Genomic DNA, 20,895 nt, shown 5'->3' with positions numbered 1-20,895 from the left:
CCTGTCCAAAACCCCGGATAAACCTCCGGTAGTAATTCGCAAAGCCCAAGAACTGCTGCACCTCTTTGACAGTGGTTGGGGTTTGCCAATTACGCACGGCTGACTACACGGTCCACCTCCATTCTCACCCCTGACGCGGACAACCGATAACCCAAAAAGGAGACCGACTCCTGGAAAAACAGACATTTCTCTGCCTTGACATACAGGTCGTGCTCCAACAGCCTCCTCAATACACGACGCACCAGGGCTATATGCTCGGCTCGGGTAGGCGAGTACACTAGAATGTCATCAATGTACACGACCACCCCTTGCCCCTGCATATCCCGGAAAATGTCATCCACGAAGGATTGGAAGACTGATGGAGCATTCATCAACCCGTATGGCATGACGAGATACTCGAAATGACCTGACGTGGTACTAAACGCTGTTTTCCATTCGTCGCCCTCCCTAATGCGCACCAAGTTATACGCGCTCCTGAGATCCAGTTTTGTGAAAAACCGGCGCTCCGTGCAATGACTCCGTCATGGTCGCAATCAGAGGAGTGGATAACTGTATTTCACAGTAATCTGATTGAGACCACGGTAATCAATGCACTGGGCGCAACCCTCCATCTTTTTTCTTCACAAAAAATAAGCTTGAGGATGCGGGAGAAGTGGAGGGCCGTATGTATCCCCTGTCTCAAAGATTCGGCTATGTAAGTCTCCATAGCTTTTCTCTCCTCTTGAGACAAAGGATACACGTGGCTCCGTGGGGGCGCTGCTCCTGCCTGGAGATCAATCGCACAATCCCCCTGTCTATGGGGAGGCAACTGCGTCGCCCTAGCTTTACTAAACACGATAGCCAAATCCCCATATTCAGGCGGAATGTGCAGTGCGGGCACTTGGTTTGGACTCTCCACCGAAGTCGCCCCCACGGGAAACACCCAGACATCGCCCCTCACACTGAGCAGACCACCCATTGAGAGCTCTCTGTTGCCACGAAATGGCAGGGTTATGGGTACTTAACCAGGAATTCCCAGCACCACCGGTACGCAGGAGAGTTGATCAGATATAGCTGTATAGTCTCCTCATGACCCCCCTGCGCACACATCCTAAGTGGCGCTGTGATTTCCCTAATCAACCCCGACCCCAACGGGCGGCTATCTAAAGCATGAACGGGAAAAGGCTTGTCAACAGGCAGGAGAGGAATCCCTAAATCTAAACAAAACTTCCGATCAACAAAATTCCCAGCTGCGCCTGAATCTACTAGCGCCTTATGCTGGGAATGAGGTACAACCTGTGGAAAATAAACAGGTATACAAAAGTGTACAACAGAGAGCTCTGGGTAAGTGGGGCTTCTACTCACCTGGGAAGGCTCCCCAGTGCGTGGCCTGTTGTCTCCTCCCTCTGGGAACCCTCCCCAGCACCTGGCCGCAGTGTGCCCTCCACGACCGCAATTGGTGCAGGGGACAGGCCCCCTCGGGCTCCTCCTCCTCCTTTCTCTAGCGCCAGCACCCCCGAGCTCCATAGGGCTCGGCTCGGAGGTGCTGGAGGGTGGAATGGACGGACCCCACTCGGAACGTCCACGGGTGGCCAGCAGGGTGTCCAGACGGATGGACATGTCGACCAACTGGTCGAAGGTGAAATTGGTGTCCCTGCAGGCCAACTCACGTTGAACGTCCTCCCGTAGGCTACATCGAAAATGGTCGATGAGGGCCCGTTCATTCCACCCTGCGTCTGCCGCTGGAGTCCGGAACTCCAGCGCGAACGCCTGTGCGCTCCTCCTCCCCTGTCTCAGGTAGAATAGACGCTCCCCCGCCGCTTTGCCCTCAGGTGGATGGTCGAACACGGCCTTGAAGCGACGGGAGAACTCTGCGTAGGAGATGGTGGTGGCGTCTATCCTCCTCCACTCGGCGTTGGCCCATTCCAACGCCTTGCCCGTGAGACAGGAGATGAGGGCGGAAACGCTCTCGTGTCCCGAGGGCACCGGGTGTACAGTGGCCAGGTAGAGCTCTACTTGCAGGAGGAACCCCTGACACCCGGCAGCTGTGCCGTCATACGCCCTCGGGAGCGAGAGCCGAATCCCACTGGGTTCCGGACCTGGGACTGGTGGACCGGCCAATGGGGGTGGCAAGGTAGGTGGAGGTGTGGGTACCCCTCTGGACTCCCATCGGTGCAGGGTGTTGATGACATCCTGTAGAGCGGTCCCCAGTTGTCTGATCTGGTCATCCTGGCCGCGGACATGCTCCTCCAGCGACTCAGGTGTGGCTGTTGCTCCTGCTGATTCCATTAATTATGGTGTGTGATTCTGTCACGGGTGCTGAAGGTGGGTGTGGTGCAGGAATCAAGCGCAGGGACGCAGAAACTAAGTCCAAAAGACTTTAGTGAAATATTCACGTAGTACACGAGCCCAACAAGCCCGGAGGCGAAATAAAGGCGCACACAGGCGTCAAACAAAGGCTCACTAACATGTGCGAAAAACCTCTCCAAACAACGGAGGGAAACACGTAGCACAGAACACCAAACAGAAGCGTAATCACACACAACACCTGACACACACAACGAGAACTAAATAGGACACTAATGAAGACTAACTAGAAACAGGTGTACAACATCAAGACCAAACCAAACGAACATGAAACATACAACGGTGGCAGCTAGTACTCCGGGGACGACGACCGCCGAAACCTGCCCGAGCAAGGAGGAGGAGCAGCCTCGGCCGAAACCGTGACAGATCCAGAGGAGGAATGGGAGAAGGTCATGTGGTCTAATGAGACAAAAATAGAGCTTTTTGGTCTAAACTCCACTCGCCGTGTTTGGAGGAAGAAGAAGGATGAGTACAACCCCAAGAACACCATCCCAACCGTGAAGCATGGAGGTGGAAACATCATTCTTTGGGGATGCTTTTCTGCAAAGGGGACAGGACGATTGCACCGTATTGAGGGGAGGATGGATGGGGCCATGTATCGCAAGATCTTGGCCAACAACCTCCTTCCCTCAGTAAGAGCATTGAAGATGGGTCATGGCTGGGTCTTCCAGCATGACAACGACCCGAAACACACAGCCAGGGCAACTAAGGAGTGGCTCCGTAAGAAGCATCTCAAGGTTCTGGAGTGGCCTAGCCAGTTTCAGACCTGAACCCAATAGAACATCTTTGGAGGGAGCTGAAAGTCCGTATTGCCCAGCGACAGCCCCGAAACCTGAAGGATCTGGAGAAGGTCTGTATGGAGGAGTGTGCCAACATCCCTGCTGCAGTGTGTGCAAACCTGGTCAAGACCTACAGGAGACGTATGATCTCTGTAATTGCAAACAAAGGTTTCTGTACCAAAAATTAAGTTCTTCTTTTCTGATGTATCAAATACTTATGTCATGCAATAAACTGCAAATTAATTACTTAAAAATCATACAATGTGATTTTCTGGATTTTTGTTTTAGATTCCGTCTCTCACAGTTGAAGTGTACCTATGATAAAAATGACAGACCTCTACATGCTTTGTAAGTAGGAAAACCTGCAAAATCGGCAGTGTATCAAATACTTGTTCTCCCCACTGTATGTGGGTACTCACAGTGCTCCATGCCCAGGATACCGAAGACGATCTCTCTCAAGTAGAGGCAAGGAGGGGAGGAGGAGGAGTAAGGGAGGAGGAGGAGGGGATGAAGAGGGGAGGAGAGGGAGGAGTATGATGCTGGTACTCACAGTACTCCATGCCCAGGACAATGTCTCTGAAGTAGAGGCGTGTCTGCTCCTCAGTGAAGGGGCTGTCTGTGGGGACCTCCATCACTGGACTGGGACCGCATCAGGAACCAACACACAGATACACAGAGAGTGTTAGCGAGAAAAAGAGACAGAGAGAGAGAGAGGAGGGGGTGTAGATAGAGAGAGAGGGATAGAGACAAATAGAGAGACAGACAGACAGATGGAGAGACAGAGATACAGAGAGACAAAGAGAGAGTTTTTTGTCATCAACAGCTGGAAGGATACCACTTGTTAAGCTACTTTAGTTCCATTCCATATGGCATTTGAATACAGCCTATATATATAAATCCAAATCCAAGCCCACTCTGTAGCAGATTGTACAAACAGTAATGTTACACAAGACAACCACACAACCTCCCACGTCACTGGCACCCAACATCTAATAATGCCATGTCAAATCAAGGACCAAAACAGCACCACCCGGTAACAGCTCAATGTCTCCTGCTCACATAGACAATATTTCATTTAACACAGAGCTTAAATGGAACATGACCAATCTGTCCATGTTATCCACAACAGTAACAGTTAAATAGGCAAAAGGTGGATTAGCTGGGAAAAGTTGCCCTTCTATTGAAGCAAAATGTCATGATTCAGAAATAACTCCCCCATGCGACAAGATCTATTTCTTCTGTTTTCTTCTCGTTGTCATAAAGCCATTAGCTTCACATCAAAGTGGCTTCTTAGTGATAGAAACAGGGGAATAGTGATTACTAATAGCTGATAATATGCTATGAAAGTCCTGCCTACTTCCTGGATCAAGTCCCATTCTGTTTTTGAATGGGATTCACAAAAGGTTTTCAATTGCGTTTCTTTTTTCACAATCAAAAACCTTCATGAAAGCCATCAGGTACAAGGTCATTAATCCATGAATACAAATATTATTTTACATACTGTATATCTTAAATGACAGCATTTTCATGAATTTGATGATAATACTCTTGAATCCCATTCAAAAACAGTATGGGACATGATCCAGGAAGTAGGCGGGACTTTCATAGAGTATAGCTGATATTAATATTACATTTGCGTCTTTGGGTCCAAAACGTCTATGGATCCAAAATGTCTTTGGGTCAATTTTTCTACAGGAAGGGATGTATTATTATTAACTGGACATGAAAGGGTTAACCAACCAGTGGGGCAGAAAGTGTAGAGAAACCCTGGTGCAGTGGTGTAGTGCTAATACATTTGTTACATTTTAGTCATTTAGCAGACGCTCTTATCCAGAGCGACTTACAGTTAGTGAGTGCATACATTCTTTTTTTATTTTTCATACTGGCCCCCCGTGGGATACCACTGGTAATAACTGTCAAGTGTAAAACATAAGCACATAATGAATCCCTCTGGAGAGAGAGAGAGAGAGAGAGAGAGAGAGAGAGAGAGAGAGAGAGAGAGAGAGAGAGAGAGAGAGAGAGAGATGGGGGAGGGAGCAGTGAACAAACACAGGCACTACATCAGCTTTGAGTAATGAAGGAGAACACTGGAGAGAGGGAAGAGAGGAGAAGGGGGATGAGGGGAAAAGGGAAGATGGGATGGCAACCTGGCCTCAGAGCATTTTGTATTATTCTGTATGTAAATCCGAGACATTGCTTTTAGTATGATATGTTACATTTCGTATGGCATGAATTAATTTGTGGAAGTCCATCACCCATTTCATATGAGATGTTACAAATTACAATTCGTATTATACGTTACGAATTAGCAAAACGTACAATATGTTACGAATTAGCAAAATGTACAATATGTTCCGAATTTTCTAAACTTATGATAGACAAATTCTAGCTAGGTGGCTAGGTTGCTAATGTTAGCTAGATGGCTAACGTTAGCGAAGCTAGGGGTTAGGATTAAGGTTAGGGTTAAGTTTAGGAGTTAGGTTAAAGAGTTAAGGTTAGGGTTAGGGGAAGGATTAGCTAAAAGGTTTAAAGTTAAGGTTAGGGGAAGGGTTAGCTAACATGCTAAGTACAGTAGTAAGTAGTTGAAAAGTTGCTAATTATCTCAAATGCAAAAGTTGTCCATGATGAGATTCAAACTCGCAACCTTTGGGTTGCTAGATGTTTGCGTTATACGCCCCACCCATACACCCCGACCAACCACCCTAGTTTCGTTTTTGCATTAAGTAACCATCTGTCTTTTGTGACCATACCAAATGTAACATATCTTACTAATTTGAGTGTCCTGGATATACGTGTACTATGTTATGTCTAGTCTATGAGACCAGGCTGGTGATGGGGGCCAGGCTTCAATTATTGTTGAAAAAAGTGCAATACTTAGGCTACTCACCCCTTTGGCATCAAATCAAACACTGCGGGAGATGGTGAGAAGAGAAATACATGAGTCTACATACAGTGCATTCGTAAAGTATTCAGACCCCTTCCTTTTTTCCACATTTTGTTATGTTACAGCATTATTCTAAAATTGATTAAATTAAACAACAACACAATCTCATCAATCTACACACAATACCCCATAATGACAAAGCTAAAACCGGTTTTACACATTTCTGCAAATGTATAAAAAATCAAACACAGAAATACCTTATTTACATAAGTATTCAGACCCTTTGCTATGAGACTCAAACTTGAGCTCATGTGCATCCTGTTGTTTCCATTGATCATCCTTGAAATGTTTCTACAACTTTCTACAACTTGGAGTCCACCTATGATATATTCAGTTGATTGGACATGATTTGGAAAGGCACACACCATATAAGGTCCCACAGTTGACAGTGCATGTCAGAGCAAAAACCAAGCCATGAGGTCGAAGGAATTGTCCGTAGAGCTCCGAGACAGGATTGTGTCGAGGCACAGATCTGAGGAAGGGTACCAAAACATTATTGAAGGTCCCCAAGAACACAGTTGCCTCCATCATTCTTAAATTAAAGAAGTTTGGAACCACCAAGACTCTTCCTAGAGCTGGCTGCCCGACCAAACTGAGCAATCGGGGGAGAAGGGCCTTGGTCAGGGAGGGATGGTCACTCTGACAGAGCTCCAGAGTTCCTCTGTGGAGATGTGAGAACCTTCCAGAAGGACAACCATCTCTGCAGCACTCCACCAATCAGGCCTTTATGGTAGAGTGGCCAGACCAAAGCCACTCCTCAGTAAAAGGCACATGACAGCCCACTTGGAGTTTGCCAAAAGGCACCTAAAGGACTCTCAGACCATGAGAAACAAGATTCTCTGGTCTGATGAAACCAAGATTGAACTCTTTGGCCTGAATGCCAAGAGTCATGTCTCGAGGAAACCTGGCCCCATCCCTACGGTGAAGCATGGTGGTGGCAGCATCATGCTGTGGGCTTGTTTTTCAGCGGCAGGGACTGGAAGACTAGTCAGGATCGAGGGAAAGTTGAATGGAGCAAAGTACAGAGAGATCCTTCATGAAAACCTGCTCCGAGTGGTCAAGACCTCATACTGGCGCGAAGGTTCACCTTCCAACAGGACAATGACCCTAAGCACACAGCCAAGACAACGCAGGAGTGGCTTCGGCACAAGTCTCTGAATGTCCTTGAGTGGCCCAGCCAGAGCCCAGATTTGAATCCGATCAAACATCTCTGGAGAGACCTGAAAATAGCTGTGCAGCGACGCTCCCCATCCAACCTGACAGAGCTTGAGAGGATCTGCAGAGAAGAATGGGAGAAACTCCCCAAATACAGGTGTGCCAAGCTTTTAGCGTCATACCCAAGAAGACTCGAGGCTGTAATCGCTGCCAAAGGTGCTTCAACAAAGTACTGAGTAAAGAGTCCGAATACTTTTTTATTTGTAATAAATTTGCAAAAATGTATAAAAACCTGTTTTTGTTTTGTCATATGGGGTATTGTGTGTAGATTGATGAAAAAAACAATTTAATCCATTTCAGAATAAGGCTGTAACGTAACAAAATGTGGATAAAGTCAAGGGGTCTGAATACTTTCCGAATGCACTGTACATACATGTATGTCAAAGAGATTGTAGTATATTGTAGAACTCGGCACAATGGGTTGAAGACTGACTGACACAAACACTAAGTTACTACACCTTTTCACACAAGGCCTTAAATGAGCTAAATAAGATCATCAGCCAATGGCCATGCCTAAGTCAGCCTTCCTCTCCTGCCATGCCTACTACGTTGGGCCAGTAACCAAAAGGTTGCTGGATCGAATCCCCGAGCTGACAAGGTAAAGATCTGTCGTTCTGCCCCTGAGCAAGGCAGTTAACCCACTGTTCCCCGGGCACCGATGACATGGATGTCGATTAAGGCAGCCCCCCGCACCTCTCATAAAGGTTCTTCAATTGTCCCTTTAGGAGAACTCTCTGAAAATATTTTTTGGGGGTTCCAAGTGGAACCCTTTTACTAATACAAGGTTCTACGTGAAACCCTTTCACCACTAAAAAAGGTTCTAAGTAGAACTAAAGGGTTCTACTTGAAACCAAAAAGGGTTCTCCTATGGGGACAAATTAAGAACCCTTTTTTTCTAAGAGTGTGCTAAGGGCTTCATTAATGAGCATTTGCATATGGAGTCAACTGTCCCAGCTGCTAAGGGCACCAACGGGCCGATTTAGAGTTTGAGATAAGCATGCTCAACTTGGACTTTCACATAAATCATTCATTGATGTCAACGTGAGGTTAAGTGCACAGTGAGAGAGCAGGAGAGAGTAGTTTGGTGAGGTACATACCCATGTGGAGGTTATCCTCGGCAGGATCATCCAACACCTGCAACAATGATAATACATCATCAGGAATACATCATATAATAGAATACACAACAGACCCTATAGTATAAGGACATGGCATTAGCATTACACTGAAAAATGCAACATAACAAGTATTCATTGGAGGATATTAATATCTGTACTATATCATTGTACTAACCATCTGTGACAAATGTAATTGCCACGTTATGTTTTACATTTTCCTCTAGCAGACTTTAATCTTTTATTAGAAGATAAAGGTTCTGAGCATAATAAGAACATTTTACTGGTCTAGAATCCAATATTGGCTGTAAGATTAATTAGTGAAGCACTATTAATATAATTCCATCCCAGACTCAACCCAGGCCTGGTACTGTAGAACAGTGGTTCTCAAACGGTTTCACTCGGGCCCCCCTTACATCATTGGGGAACATCCCGCGCCATTTTAAAGCTCATTTCCTGCTTTCTTCTTCAATTTTTTTTTGCCATGGGATGGAAAGAACATTTTGCAGTTTTAAAGCGAATTTCCTGCTATTCTACACATTTTTCCATGTCTTATGTGTGTTCATGTGATCGCAAAATCACCTAGCTAAAAAATTTTAGCTGACATGGGCTAGTTCAAGTTATAAATAGCTTTCTAAGGTCTGCAATGACTAACATGACAAGAGGAAAACTGCTGATGCACTACCCAATTTTCAACATTGCACCTTGTGCATTGTACTATTATAACTTTCAGGGGGGGATAGGACGACAGAGAAAGAGGAGGAGAGAGGAGAGAAAGGGGAAGAGGAGAAGTAGGGGAGGGGGAAAGGACGAGAGAAGTGTGTGAGGAGGAGAGAAAGAGGAGGACAGGAGGCAGGGTCTGATTAATGCAGGGGATTATCGGGGCTGAAGCCCCCTGGGCCCAGGCTCGTGGGGGGACCAAATATACAGCTTGTTGCATTGTGGCCATAGACATACAGTGCCTTGCAAAAGTATTCATCCCCCTTGGCGTATTTCCTATTTTGTTGCATTACAACCTGTAATTTAAATTGATTTTTATTTGGACATACACAAAATAGTCCCCCCAAAAATAACTTGTTTAAAAAAAATCTAAAAAATAAATAACGGAAAAGTGTTGCATGCATATGAATTCACCCCCTTTGCTATGAAGCCCCTAAATAAGATCTGGTGCAACCAATTACCTTCAGAAGTCACATAATTAGTTAAATAAAGTCCACTTGTGTGCAATCTGTGTGACATGATCTGTCACATAATCTCAGTATATATACACCTGCTCTGAAAGGCCCCAGAGTCTGCAACACCACTAAGCAAGGGGCACCACCAAGTAAGCGGCACCATGAAGACCAAGGAGCTCTCCAAACAGGTCAGGGACAAAGTTGTGGAGAAGTACAGATCAGGGTTCTAAAAAAATATACGAAACTTTGAACATCCCACAGAGCACCATTAAATCCATTATTAAAAAATTGAAAGAATATGGCACCACAACAAACCTGCCAAGAGAGGGCCGCCCACCAAAACTCACGGACCAGGCAAGGAGGGCATTAATCAGAGAGGCAACAAAGAGACCAAAGATAACCCTGAAGGAGCTGCAAAGCTCCACAGCGGAGATTGGAGTATCTGTCCATAGGACCACTTTAAGCCGTACACTCCACAGAGCTGGGCTTTACGGAAGAGTGGCCAGAAAAAAAGCCATTGCTTAAAGAAAAAGGCATGTGGGAGACTCCCCAAACATATGGAAGAAGGTACTCTGGTCAGATGAGACTAAAATTGAGCTTTTTGGCCATCAAGGAAAACGCTATGTCTGGCGCAAACCCAACACCTCTCATCACCCCGAGAACACCATCCCCACAGTGAAGCATGGTGGTGGCAGCATCATATTGTGGTGATGTTTTTTTATCGGCAGGGACTGGGAAACTTGTCAGAATTGAAGGAATGATTGATGGCGTTAAATACAGGGAAATTCTTGAGGGAAACCTGTTTCAGTCTTCCAGAGATTTGAGACTGGGATGGAGGTTCACCTTAAGCATACTGCTAAAGCAACACTTGAGTGGTTTAAGGGGAAACATTTAAATGTCTTGCAATGGCCTAGTCAAAGCCCAGACCTCAATCCAATTGAGAATTTGGTGTATGATTTAAAGACTGCTGTACATTAGAGGAACCTATCCAACTTGAAGGAGCTGGAGCAGTTTTGCTTTGAAGAATGGGCAAATATCCCAGTGGCTAGATGTGCCAAGCTTTTATAGACATACCCTAATATACTTGCAGCTGTAATTGCTGAAAAAGGTGGCTCTACAAAGTATTGACGGGGGGGTGAATAGTTATTTACGCTCAAGTTTTCTGTTTTTTTCTCACCCAAAAATATTTTGCACCTTCAAAGTGGTAGGCATGTTGTGTAAATCAAATGATATAAACCCCCAAAAATTCATTTTTTATTCCAGGTTGTAAGGCAACAAAATAGGAAAAATGTCAAGGGGGGTGAATACTTTCACAAGCCACTGTATAATCCATAGAAGGGTTTTGGAACCTCTTACCCTGGCAATTTTAAACTCATGGCTGCCAGTCTTGACTTGAATGGGAACTGTCATTTATGGATTATATTTCTATGGTTGGTTGCAGCTGTCTGTTTGCCTTTTGCACATTTCTAAATACAATCGCAGGAAAAACGTTCAGTTTGGAAAGCAAATGTCTACCGCTGAAAAGAGAGGACTAATCTGTCAGTATAACTAATTTTTAAAAATTGTTCTCAACAACTCAATTTTTTTTGCAACAGCAGCATTGTAGCTCATCTTGAGATAGGCTATTGCCAAGAGGAGCGCATCGGCCATCACCGTGAGTAGTAGCCTATGGCTTTATCTTCATCATTAGGTGAGTCAGTTTGCCACTGGAAATTGTATTTAGTAGCCTACTGTAGCCTATAATATATATACAGTATTTTGCCTCCTAATATTGTACAATCTGTGTCGCTTCATTGGCCTGGGCTATTGTTGAATGAATGAATTACATTTTATTTTTGTGTCAAATCACCAGTTGGCAACCTATCCCTTATGGGATTAATTGATACATAAACAAACATTACAATAATTAACTGTAATAATTCAGTGATAATTCTTCTTCCGGTGTTCTCTGCAGTGCGCATCGCATAAAGAGTGAAAAAATGTAAGATAAAAATCCATACATAACAGTAAATAAGGTTATCCAAACAATAATTATATCCCTAGAGCAATAAAAATATATACATACATACATACATACAGACATACATACATACATACATACATATACACTGTATATATACACACATACATACATACATACATACATAACATATGCAGATAAATAAATACAGAAAAATGAAACAGAAGGCATTTGTACCCAGTATGGCACAAAGAGAAGATTCATGTGGGACACAAGCCTATACGCAATCTATATACACATACATATTATTTCTTAATCCGGCCCTGGGAAAGGAGGGCGGCTGGCTGCTCTGGGATGGAGCTGTAGAGTTGAAACACTAAGCTAAGAGGAGCTCCACTTTCACTGTAAACTCATTACGACTGACTGGCACAGTGCTGCTAGGAGCCCCAGAGGTATCCATGGCCACCCACTGACTCCATCCCATCTCCAGTGCCTCCACCCTGCCCTCCTTTCACTGTAAACTCATTATGACTGGCGGGCCTGGCATGGTGCCACCCACTAACTCCAGTCCCAGCCCTCCCCGAGCCCTCTCTCCACCAACACCTAGCCCTCCATCCTGCTCTGATGAGGAAGCCAATTACGTCTGGGAGCCCCCGCCATCTGCCTGTGATTGAAGAGCACTCTGATAATGTTACTGGGGAGAGGAGAGAGAGGGTCAGTGCGGTGCTTGTCTGTCGCTCCTCTCTAAATCAGTGCCTCTCCCATCTATTCCCATCTCCTTTACATAAGCCACTGTGGTAAGCAGCGCAGTACTTGGTTGCATCCCAAATGGCACCCTATCCCATATACAGTACACTCCTTCCCAGCTAGCACATTTGGTTCCTTGGAAGTTGTGGGAATGTATGTTTTTGGTTTAACATTGTTGTGGGAATGAAGCCATACGTTTCCTGACTGTTAAACGGAACGTTTTTTTTAACATTCTGAGAACAGAAGTGAACATTTTGCCTGTTCTGGGAACATACATTTTTAGGTTTCTGGGAGGTTCTAGAGTTTTACTCTGGTTTCGTGAAAGTTGTCCTGGGAGGTTTTATGAACGCTCTGAGAATGGAAATAATAGGTTATTTTAAGGTAATTAAATATTCTTAGAACATTCTCTAAATGTTGTGAAAGTTTTGTTATGGTTATTATTGAACATTTTCTTAACAGTAAGAATGAAATGTAAAGGTTATTTGGAGGTTGTTGACATCATCAACCAATTTTTTTACATCATCAACCAATTAGTAGACAATTAGTAGGCAATGCCTACTCACAATTGGTCAAAATCACACAAATAACACAGATTATGTCATTGGAAAGACTTATCTTCCTCTTATCTTTTTTACTACAAAACATAGAAACACACCATTTTCACATACTGTATGTTGATGTTGGGTTGGTGCTGGAGATGATGAATATGAAGTAGAACAATTGTGAAGTTTCCCTTTAAAACTTTCACTGAATGTTTTAATAAGACTTTTAAAGTAACTGCCCAGTGGAAATTGCTCTTAAAAAATGCATATTCTGTTAACTCATATCCAAATAATGTTATTGACTCGTCCAATACTCATATTTGTGGCCAAAGCATAAACTGGAGAAAAAAAAATTACATAAAAAAAAAAACACCTCAACCCACTGGGCAAAAACTAGTTGAATCAATGTTGTTTCTACGTCATTTCAATCCAAATATTAAATGTGATGACATTGAAAACTGATTTGATTTGCAAAAAGTCATCAGCGTAAGGAAATGTATTTTTTCCACGCAATTTTTAACCTAAATCCAATGACAGGGTGACATTTTGGGTTGATTACACATTGAATTCACATTAGTTGACAACTCAACCACATGTACAGTGGGGGAAAAAAGTATTTAGTCAGCCACCAATTGTGCAAGTTCTCTCACTTAAAAAGATGCGAGACGCCTGTAATTTTCATCATAGGTACACGTCAACTATGACAGACAAATTGAGATTTTTTTTTCCAGAAAATCACATTGTATGGATTTTTTATGAATTTATTTGCAAATTATGGTGGAAAATAAGTATTTGGTCACCTACAAACAAGCAAGATTTCTGGCTCTCACAGACCTGTAACTTCTTCTTTAAGAGGCTCCTCTGTCCTTCACTCGTTACCTGTATTAATGGCACCTGTTTGAACTTGTTATCAGTATAAAAGACAACTGTCCACAACCTCAAACAGTCACACTCCAAACTCCACTATGGCCAAGACCAAAGAGCTGTCAAAGGACACCAGAAACAAAATTGTAGACCTGCACCAGGCTGGGAAGACTGAATATGCAATAGGTAAGCAGCTTGGTTTGAAGAAATCAACTGTGGGAGCAATTATTAGGAAATGGAAGACATACAAGACCACTGATAATCTCCCTCGATCTGGGGCTCCATGCAAGATCTCACCCGTGGGGTCAAAATGATCACAAGAACGGTGAGCAAAAATCCCAGAACCACACGGGGGGACCTAGTGAATGACCTGCAGAGAGCTGGGACCAAAGTAACAAAGCCTACCATCAGTAACACACTACGCCGCCAGGGACTCAAATCCTGCAGTGCCAGACGTGTCCCCCTGCTTAAGCCAGTACATGTCCAGGCCCGTCTGAAGTTTGCTAGAGTGCATTTGGATGATCCAGAAGAGGATTGGGAGAATGTCATATGGTCAGATGAAACCAAAATATAACTTTTTGGTAAAAACTCAACTCGTCGTGTTTGGAGGACAAAGAATGCTGAGTTGCATCCAAAGAACACCATACCTACTGTGAAGCATGGGGGGTGGAAACATCATGCTTTGGGGCCGTTTTTCTGCAAAGGGACCAGGACGACTGATCCGTGTAAAGGAAAGAATGAATGGGGCCATGTATCGTGAGATTTTGAGTGAAAACCTCCTTCCATCAGCAAGGGCATTGAAGATGAAACGTGGCTGGGTCTTTCAGCATGACAATGATCCCAAACACACCGCCCGGGCAACGAAGGAGTGGCTTCGTAAGAAGCATTTCAAGGTCCTGGAGTGGTTTTTGCGACTGCACTTGAAGAAACTTTCTAAGTTCTTGAAATGTTCCGTATTGACTGACCTTTATTTCTTAAAGTAATGATGGGCTGTTGTTTCTCTTTGCTTATTTGAGCTGTTCTTGACATAATATGGACTTGGTATTTTACCAAATAGGGCTTTCTTCTGTATACCCCCTCACAGACCTTGTCACAACACAACTGATTGGCTCAAATGTATTAAAAGGAAAGAAATTCCACAAATTACTTTTTAAGAAGGCACACCTGTTAATTGAAATGCATTCCAGGTGACTACCTCATGAAGCTGGTTGAGAGAATGCCAAGAGTGTGCAAAGCTGTCATCAAGGCAAAGTGTGCCTATTTGAAGAATCTCAAATATAAAATATATTTTGATTTGTTTAACACTTTTTTGGTTACTACATGATTCCATATGTGTTATTTCATAGCGTTGGTGTCTTCACTATTATTCTACAATGTAGAAAATAGTAAAAATAAATAAAACCCTTGAATGAGTAGGTGTTCTAAAACTGTTGACCGGTAGTGTATGTATGGAGCATAATGTATTTACTGTTTTATTCACATGTTTTCAAGTACTGGTGACAAATCATGCATTCCGATTCTTGCATAGATTGTAATGAACACATATAATGTGTGTAAAATACTTTTTTGAAGGTTGTACTGATTATGATTAGCTAATGCTAAGTTAATTGCTAGCTATGTGTGGCGCCATGTTTGTTGACATCATACAATGCATTCTGGTTGTGACGTAAATGTCTGTCAGAACAAAGATGTTATCACAAAACGAGGTGAAGGGATGGTTCACTCGTCTTTTAAGTAAACTTCCGGAAGCGAATGATGGCAGATGACACACCCCCATCAACATGCATACTGCAAACAGACCAAACTCATCTTGTCTCCTCTTCTTATCTTTGGTTGATGCAAAAAAAATAAACATGGCGGCGTGCACAAACTACCCATGGTCGGATTACTTTTGATTTTTAGAAAGTGTTTTCCTCAATTATTTCGATCACTGGTGAGATCACCCGTGATGTGATGAATTGTAAATAGTAATTGCTATTAGCTAATTCATATACGGTTTCTGTCAGTCCAGAGTTAGCTAAATATGACCGCTTGTGTTAGGTCACATTCCAAGCTAGCACTAAAACTAATGTAGCCTTCATTTTCCGGTTTGGATGAGAATTGTGTTATGCTGTTGCTACCTCTGTGAATGTCTGAACATTGCATCCAAAAATAAACTGCTCATATTGAGGACATAATGTTGTAAAGACTGTTTGTGCAAAATGTTTCTGTACAGAAACTGTGTGGCCAGCTCAAACGCTGACTGTTGCATCAATCGTAACTGGACGTTCTAAAAAAGTGTTCTAATCACACCCGTTTGAGTATACGTTGCAGGGACAACTGTAGAATGATCACACCCATTTGTTCGTACGTGTCAAAGGGTTAAAAATATTTTTAAATAACATTCTTAGAAAACCTGTAGGAAACGTTACGCAGAAGTACTGACATTTCCACAGAAGAACGTTGTTTTCTTAATGTTCTCTCAACTATTTGAGAACATTCCCTATGTCAAACCAGTTGGAGAACGTCGCTGGAACATTACTCAAAATTTTATTAAATGTAACCATGTTTGAACTTTTAAAGAAACGTTCTGTTAAAGTAATGAAATACCAATAAAACAAAGTTTTTTTGTCATGTTCCTTAAATGTGCTGAGAATGTTCCAAAGCCAAGTAACTATCCTGCACCATTCCCAGAAAGTTGTGGGAAGGTTATAAAAATAAGCATAGGACAACCATGCTCTCACCAAGCTTTAAGAAACATATGGTTCTTAGAACGTTATGTGCTAGCTGGGTAGGCTCTCCCCTCACCTCCACCAGTTTGACTATGTTGAGATGGTCCAGCTTCCTGAGTATGGCAATCTCCTGGTAGACCCTCTCCAGGGGGCCTAGGACTTTGGGCTGCTCTCCTTGGACCGCTGCCTTAGGTCCTCTGGGAGGGGGGCGTCCTGCAGGGAATCACAACAACCACACAAACCACCAACCTTACGTCAGCTGACAATTCCATTAAATTCAATAAAATGTTTTTCAGGCGCAATTAAGAAAGGCAAGTTAGTTAAAAGCACCATAATCAACATCCTCCACAACAAAGTCCCTGTTAGCAGTCTCACAAAGCATATGTGAGACACAAGTCAATTATTATATTTTCACCAGTGAACAAGTCAAGTTACAATCACTCATATCTGGGTACATGAGAAAAGCGTATACAGGAGTAATGCCACTGTTTAAGATTAGGGTGACCACATTTAAAAAACCAATTATGGGGACAAGGGAATGATTTTGAGGGACATTCACGAGACAGACTAGTGTAGTTTACACAGTGTAGCGAGTGTGAAACTGAATTTGATTTTTGTATACATATTTTAATAGGCTACATATAGCCTACCATTTGTATTTTATATTAATACTTTTGCTTATTCGATCTGGTCACTAACATAGGCCTACGGCATTGCACCAAATTCTTGTTTCAAAAACATCTAATCTCTGCTTCAGAACCAAAGATTTGCTTGTCTTGACTGTTGACCAATGACCAGTCATCAGCATTGGCGCGCAAAGGCAGTGAACATATCCAGATTAGTGACCAGAAAGGGGTTGTTTAATTTTCTATGGGTTTTCCTGGCAAAAACAGAGTAGCCTACCTACGTTAATATTATCCATATAAAATACAGTTTAGCAATCTGCTACAGACACATCTTTGCCAGAACAATAGGCTACCTGGTGATGATTTCATTGATCATTCTCATATGACAAATAGGCCTAGTTTGGGTGGGTTTATAATTATATACCTCAGTGGTTAAATGTCTAGAGATACAGTTGAAGTCGGAAGTTAACATACACCTTAGCCATATACATTTAAACTGTTTTTCACAATTCCTGACATTTAATCCTAGTAAAAATTCCCTGTTTTAGGTCAGTTAGGATCACCACTTTATTTTAAGAATGTGAAATGTCAGAATAATAGTACAGAGAATGATTTATTTCTGCTTTTATTTCTTTCACCACATTCCCAGTGGGTCAGAAGTTTACATACACTCAATTAGTATTTGGTAGCATTGCCTTTAAATTGTTTAACTTGGGTCAAATGTTTCGGGTAGCCTTCCACAAGCTTCCCACAATAAGTTGGGTGAATTTTGGCCCATTCCTCCTGACAGAGATGGTGTAACTGAGACAGGTTTGTAGGCCTCCTTGCTCGCACACGCTTTTTCAGTTCTGCCCACACATTTTCTATAGGATTGAGGTCAGGGCTTTGGATGGCCACTCCAATACCTTGACTTTGTTGTCCTTAAGCCATTTTGCCACAACTTTGGAAGTATGCTTGGGGTCATTGTCCATTTGGAAGACCCATTTGCGACCAAGCTTTAACTTCCTGATTGATGTCTTGAGATGTTGCTTCAATATATAAACATAATTTTCCTTCCTCTTGATGCCATCTATTTTGTGAAATGCACCAGTCCCTCCTGCAGCAAAGCACCCCCACAGCATGATGCTGCCACCCCCGTGCTTCACGGTTGGGATGGTGTTCTTCGGCTTGCAAGCATTCCCCTTTTTCCTCCAAACATAACGATGGTCATTATGGCCAAACAGTTCTATTTTTGTTTCATCAGACCAGAGGACATTTCTCCAAAAAGTACGATCTTTGTCCCCATGTGCAGTTGCAAACCGTAGTCTGGCTTTTTATGGCGGTTTTGGAGCAGTGGCTTCTTCCTTGCTGAGCGGCCTTTCAGGTTATGTCAATATAGGACTCGTTTTACTGTGTATATACAGTGAGGGAAAAAAAGTATTTGATCCCCTGCTGATTTTGTACGTTTGCCCACTGACAAAGAAATGATCAGTCTAAAATTTTAATGGTAGGTGTATTTTAACAGTGAGAGACAGAATAACAACAACAAAATCCAGAAAAACGCATGTCAAAAATGTTATACATTTACATTTTAGTTATTTAGCAGACGCTCTTATCCAGAGCGACTTACAGTTAGTGAGTGCATACATTATTTTATTTTTTATTCATACTGGCCCCCCGTGGGAAACGAACCCACAACCCTGGCGTTTGCAAACGCCATGCTCTACCAACTGAGCTACATCCCTGCCGGCCATTCCCTCCCCTACCCTGGACGACGCTGGGCCAAATGTGCGCCGCCCCATGGGTCTCCCGGTCGCGGCCGGCTACGACAGAGCCTGGATTCGAACCAGGATCTCTGGTGGCACAGCTAGCACTGCGATGCAGTGCCTTAGACCACTGCGCCACTCGGGAGACATAAAAATATAATTTTATAAATTGATTTACATTTTAATGAGGGAAATAAGTATTTGACCCCTCTGCAAAACATGACTTAGTGCTTGGTGGCAAAACCTTTGTTAGCAATCACAGAGGTCAGATGTTTCTTGTGTTGGCCACCAGGTTTGCACACATCTCAGGAGGGATTTTGTCCCACTCCTCTTTGCAGATCTTCTCCAAGTCATTAAGGTTTCGAAGGCTGACGTTTGGCAACTCGAACTTTCAGCTCCCTCCACAGATTTTATATGGGATTAAGGTCTGGAGACTGGCTAGGCCACTCCAGGACATTAATGTGCTTCTTCTTGAGACACTCCTTTGTTGCCTTGGCCGTGTGTTTTGGGTCATTGTCAAGATGGAATACCCATCCACGACCCATTTTCAATGCCCTGGCTGAAGGAAGGAGGTTCTCACCCAAGATTTGACGGTACATGGCCCCGTCCATCGTCCCTTTGATGCGGTGAAGTTGTCCTGTCCCCTTAGCAGAAAAACACCCCCAAAGCATAATGTTTCCACCTCCATGTTTGACGTGGGGATGGTGTTCTTGGGGTCATAGGCAGCATTCCTCCTCCTCCAAACACGGCGAGTTGAGTTGATGCCAAAGAGCTCCATTCTGGTCTCATCTGACCACAACACTTTCACCCAGTTCTCCTCTGAATCATTCAGATGTTCATTGGCAAACTTCAGATGGGCATGTATATGTGCTTTCTTGAGCAGGGGGACCTTGCGGGCGCTGCAGGATTTCAGTCCTTCACGGCGTAGTGTGTTACCAATTGTTTTCTTGGTGACTATGGTCCCAGCTGCCTTGAGATCATTGACAAGATCCTCCCGTGTAGTTCTGGGCTGATTCCTCACCATTCTCATGATCATTGCAACTCCACGAGGTGAGATCTTGCGTGGAGCCCCAGGCCGAGGGAGATTGACAGTTATTTTGTGTTTCTTCCATTTGCGAATAATCGCACCAACTGTTGTCACCTACTCACCAAGCTGCTTGGCGATGGTCTTGTAGCCCATTCCAGCCTTGTGTAGGTCTACAATCTTTTCCCTGACATCCTTGGAGAGCTCTTTGGTCTTGGCCATGGTGGAGAGTTTGGAATCTGATTGATTGATTGCTTCTGTGGACAGGTGTCTTTTATACAGTTAACAAGCTGAGATTAGGAGCACTCCCTTTAAGAGTGTGCTCCTAATCTCAGCTCGTTACCTGTATAAAAGACACCTGGGAGCCAGAAATCTTTCTGATTGAGAGGGGGTCAAATACTTATTTCCCTCATTAAAATGCAAATAAATTTATAACATTTTTGACATGCATTTTTCTGGATTTTTTTGTTGTTATTCTGTCTCTCACTGTTCAAATAAACCTACCATTAAAATTATAGACTGATAATTTCTTTGTCAGTGGGCAAACGTACAAAATCAGCAGGGGATCAAATACTTTTTTCCCTCACTGTAGATACTTTTGTACCTGTTTCCTCCAGCATCTTCACAAGGTCCTTTGCTGTTGTTCTGGGATTGATTTGCACTTTTTGCACCAAAGTAGGTTCATCTCTAGGAGACAGAACGCGTCTCCTTCCTGAGCGGTATGACGGCTGCGTGGTCCCATGGTGTTTATACTTGCGTACTATTGTTTGTACAGATGAACGTGGTACCTTCAGGCGTTTGGAAATTGCTCCCAATGATGAACCAGACTTGTGGAGGTCTACACATATTTTTCTGAGGTCTTGGTCTTGATTTCTTTTGATTTTCCCATGATGTCAAGCAGAGAGGCACTGAGTTTGAAGGTAGGCTTTGAAATACATCTACAGGTACACCTCCAATTGACTCAAATGATGTCAATTAGCCTATCAGAAGCTTCTAAAGCCATGCCATCATTTTCTGGAATTTTCCAAGCTGTTTAAAGGCACAGTCAACTTAGTGTATGCAAAGTTCTGACCCACTGGAATTGTGATACAGTGAATTATAA

The 20,895-nt window shown here is 43.4% G+C and overlaps 1 protein-coding gene across 3 annotated transcripts in view; it reads right to left on the bottom strand.

Annotated features, from left to right (window-relative positions):
* Positions 1–20,895, bottom strand: part of LOC121574087 (calcium/calmodulin-dependent protein kinase kinase 1-like) — a 124,067-nt gene that overhangs the window by 28,032 nt on the left and 75,140 nt on the right. For all 3 annotated transcript variants that reach the window (XM_041886679.2, XM_041886680.2, XM_045222675.1), the window contains exons 6-9: positions 16,475–16,611; positions 8,382–8,418; positions 6,013–6,034; positions 3,676–3,764 (exon numbers count right to left, since the gene is read on the bottom strand). In XM_041886679.2, coding sequence (XP_041742613.1) covers positions 3,676–3,764; positions 6,013–6,034; positions 8,382–8,418; positions 16,475–16,611 — 285 coding nt within the window. The remainder of the gene's footprint in view (positions 1–3,675; positions 3,765–6,012; positions 6,035–8,381; positions 8,419–16,474; positions 16,612–20,895) is intronic.

The sequence above is a fragment of the Coregonus clupeaformis genome, chromosome 9 (assembly GCF_020615455.1).
Source record: "Coregonus clupeaformis isolate EN_2021a chromosome 9, ASM2061545v1, whole genome shotgun sequence".
In the NCBI taxonomy this organism is placed as follows: Eukaryota; Metazoa; Chordata; class Actinopteri; order Salmoniformes; family Salmonidae; genus Coregonus; species Coregonus clupeaformis.
Note: the sequence above shows the minus strand (reverse complement) of the source record. Positions and strands in the feature narration are given on the sequence as shown.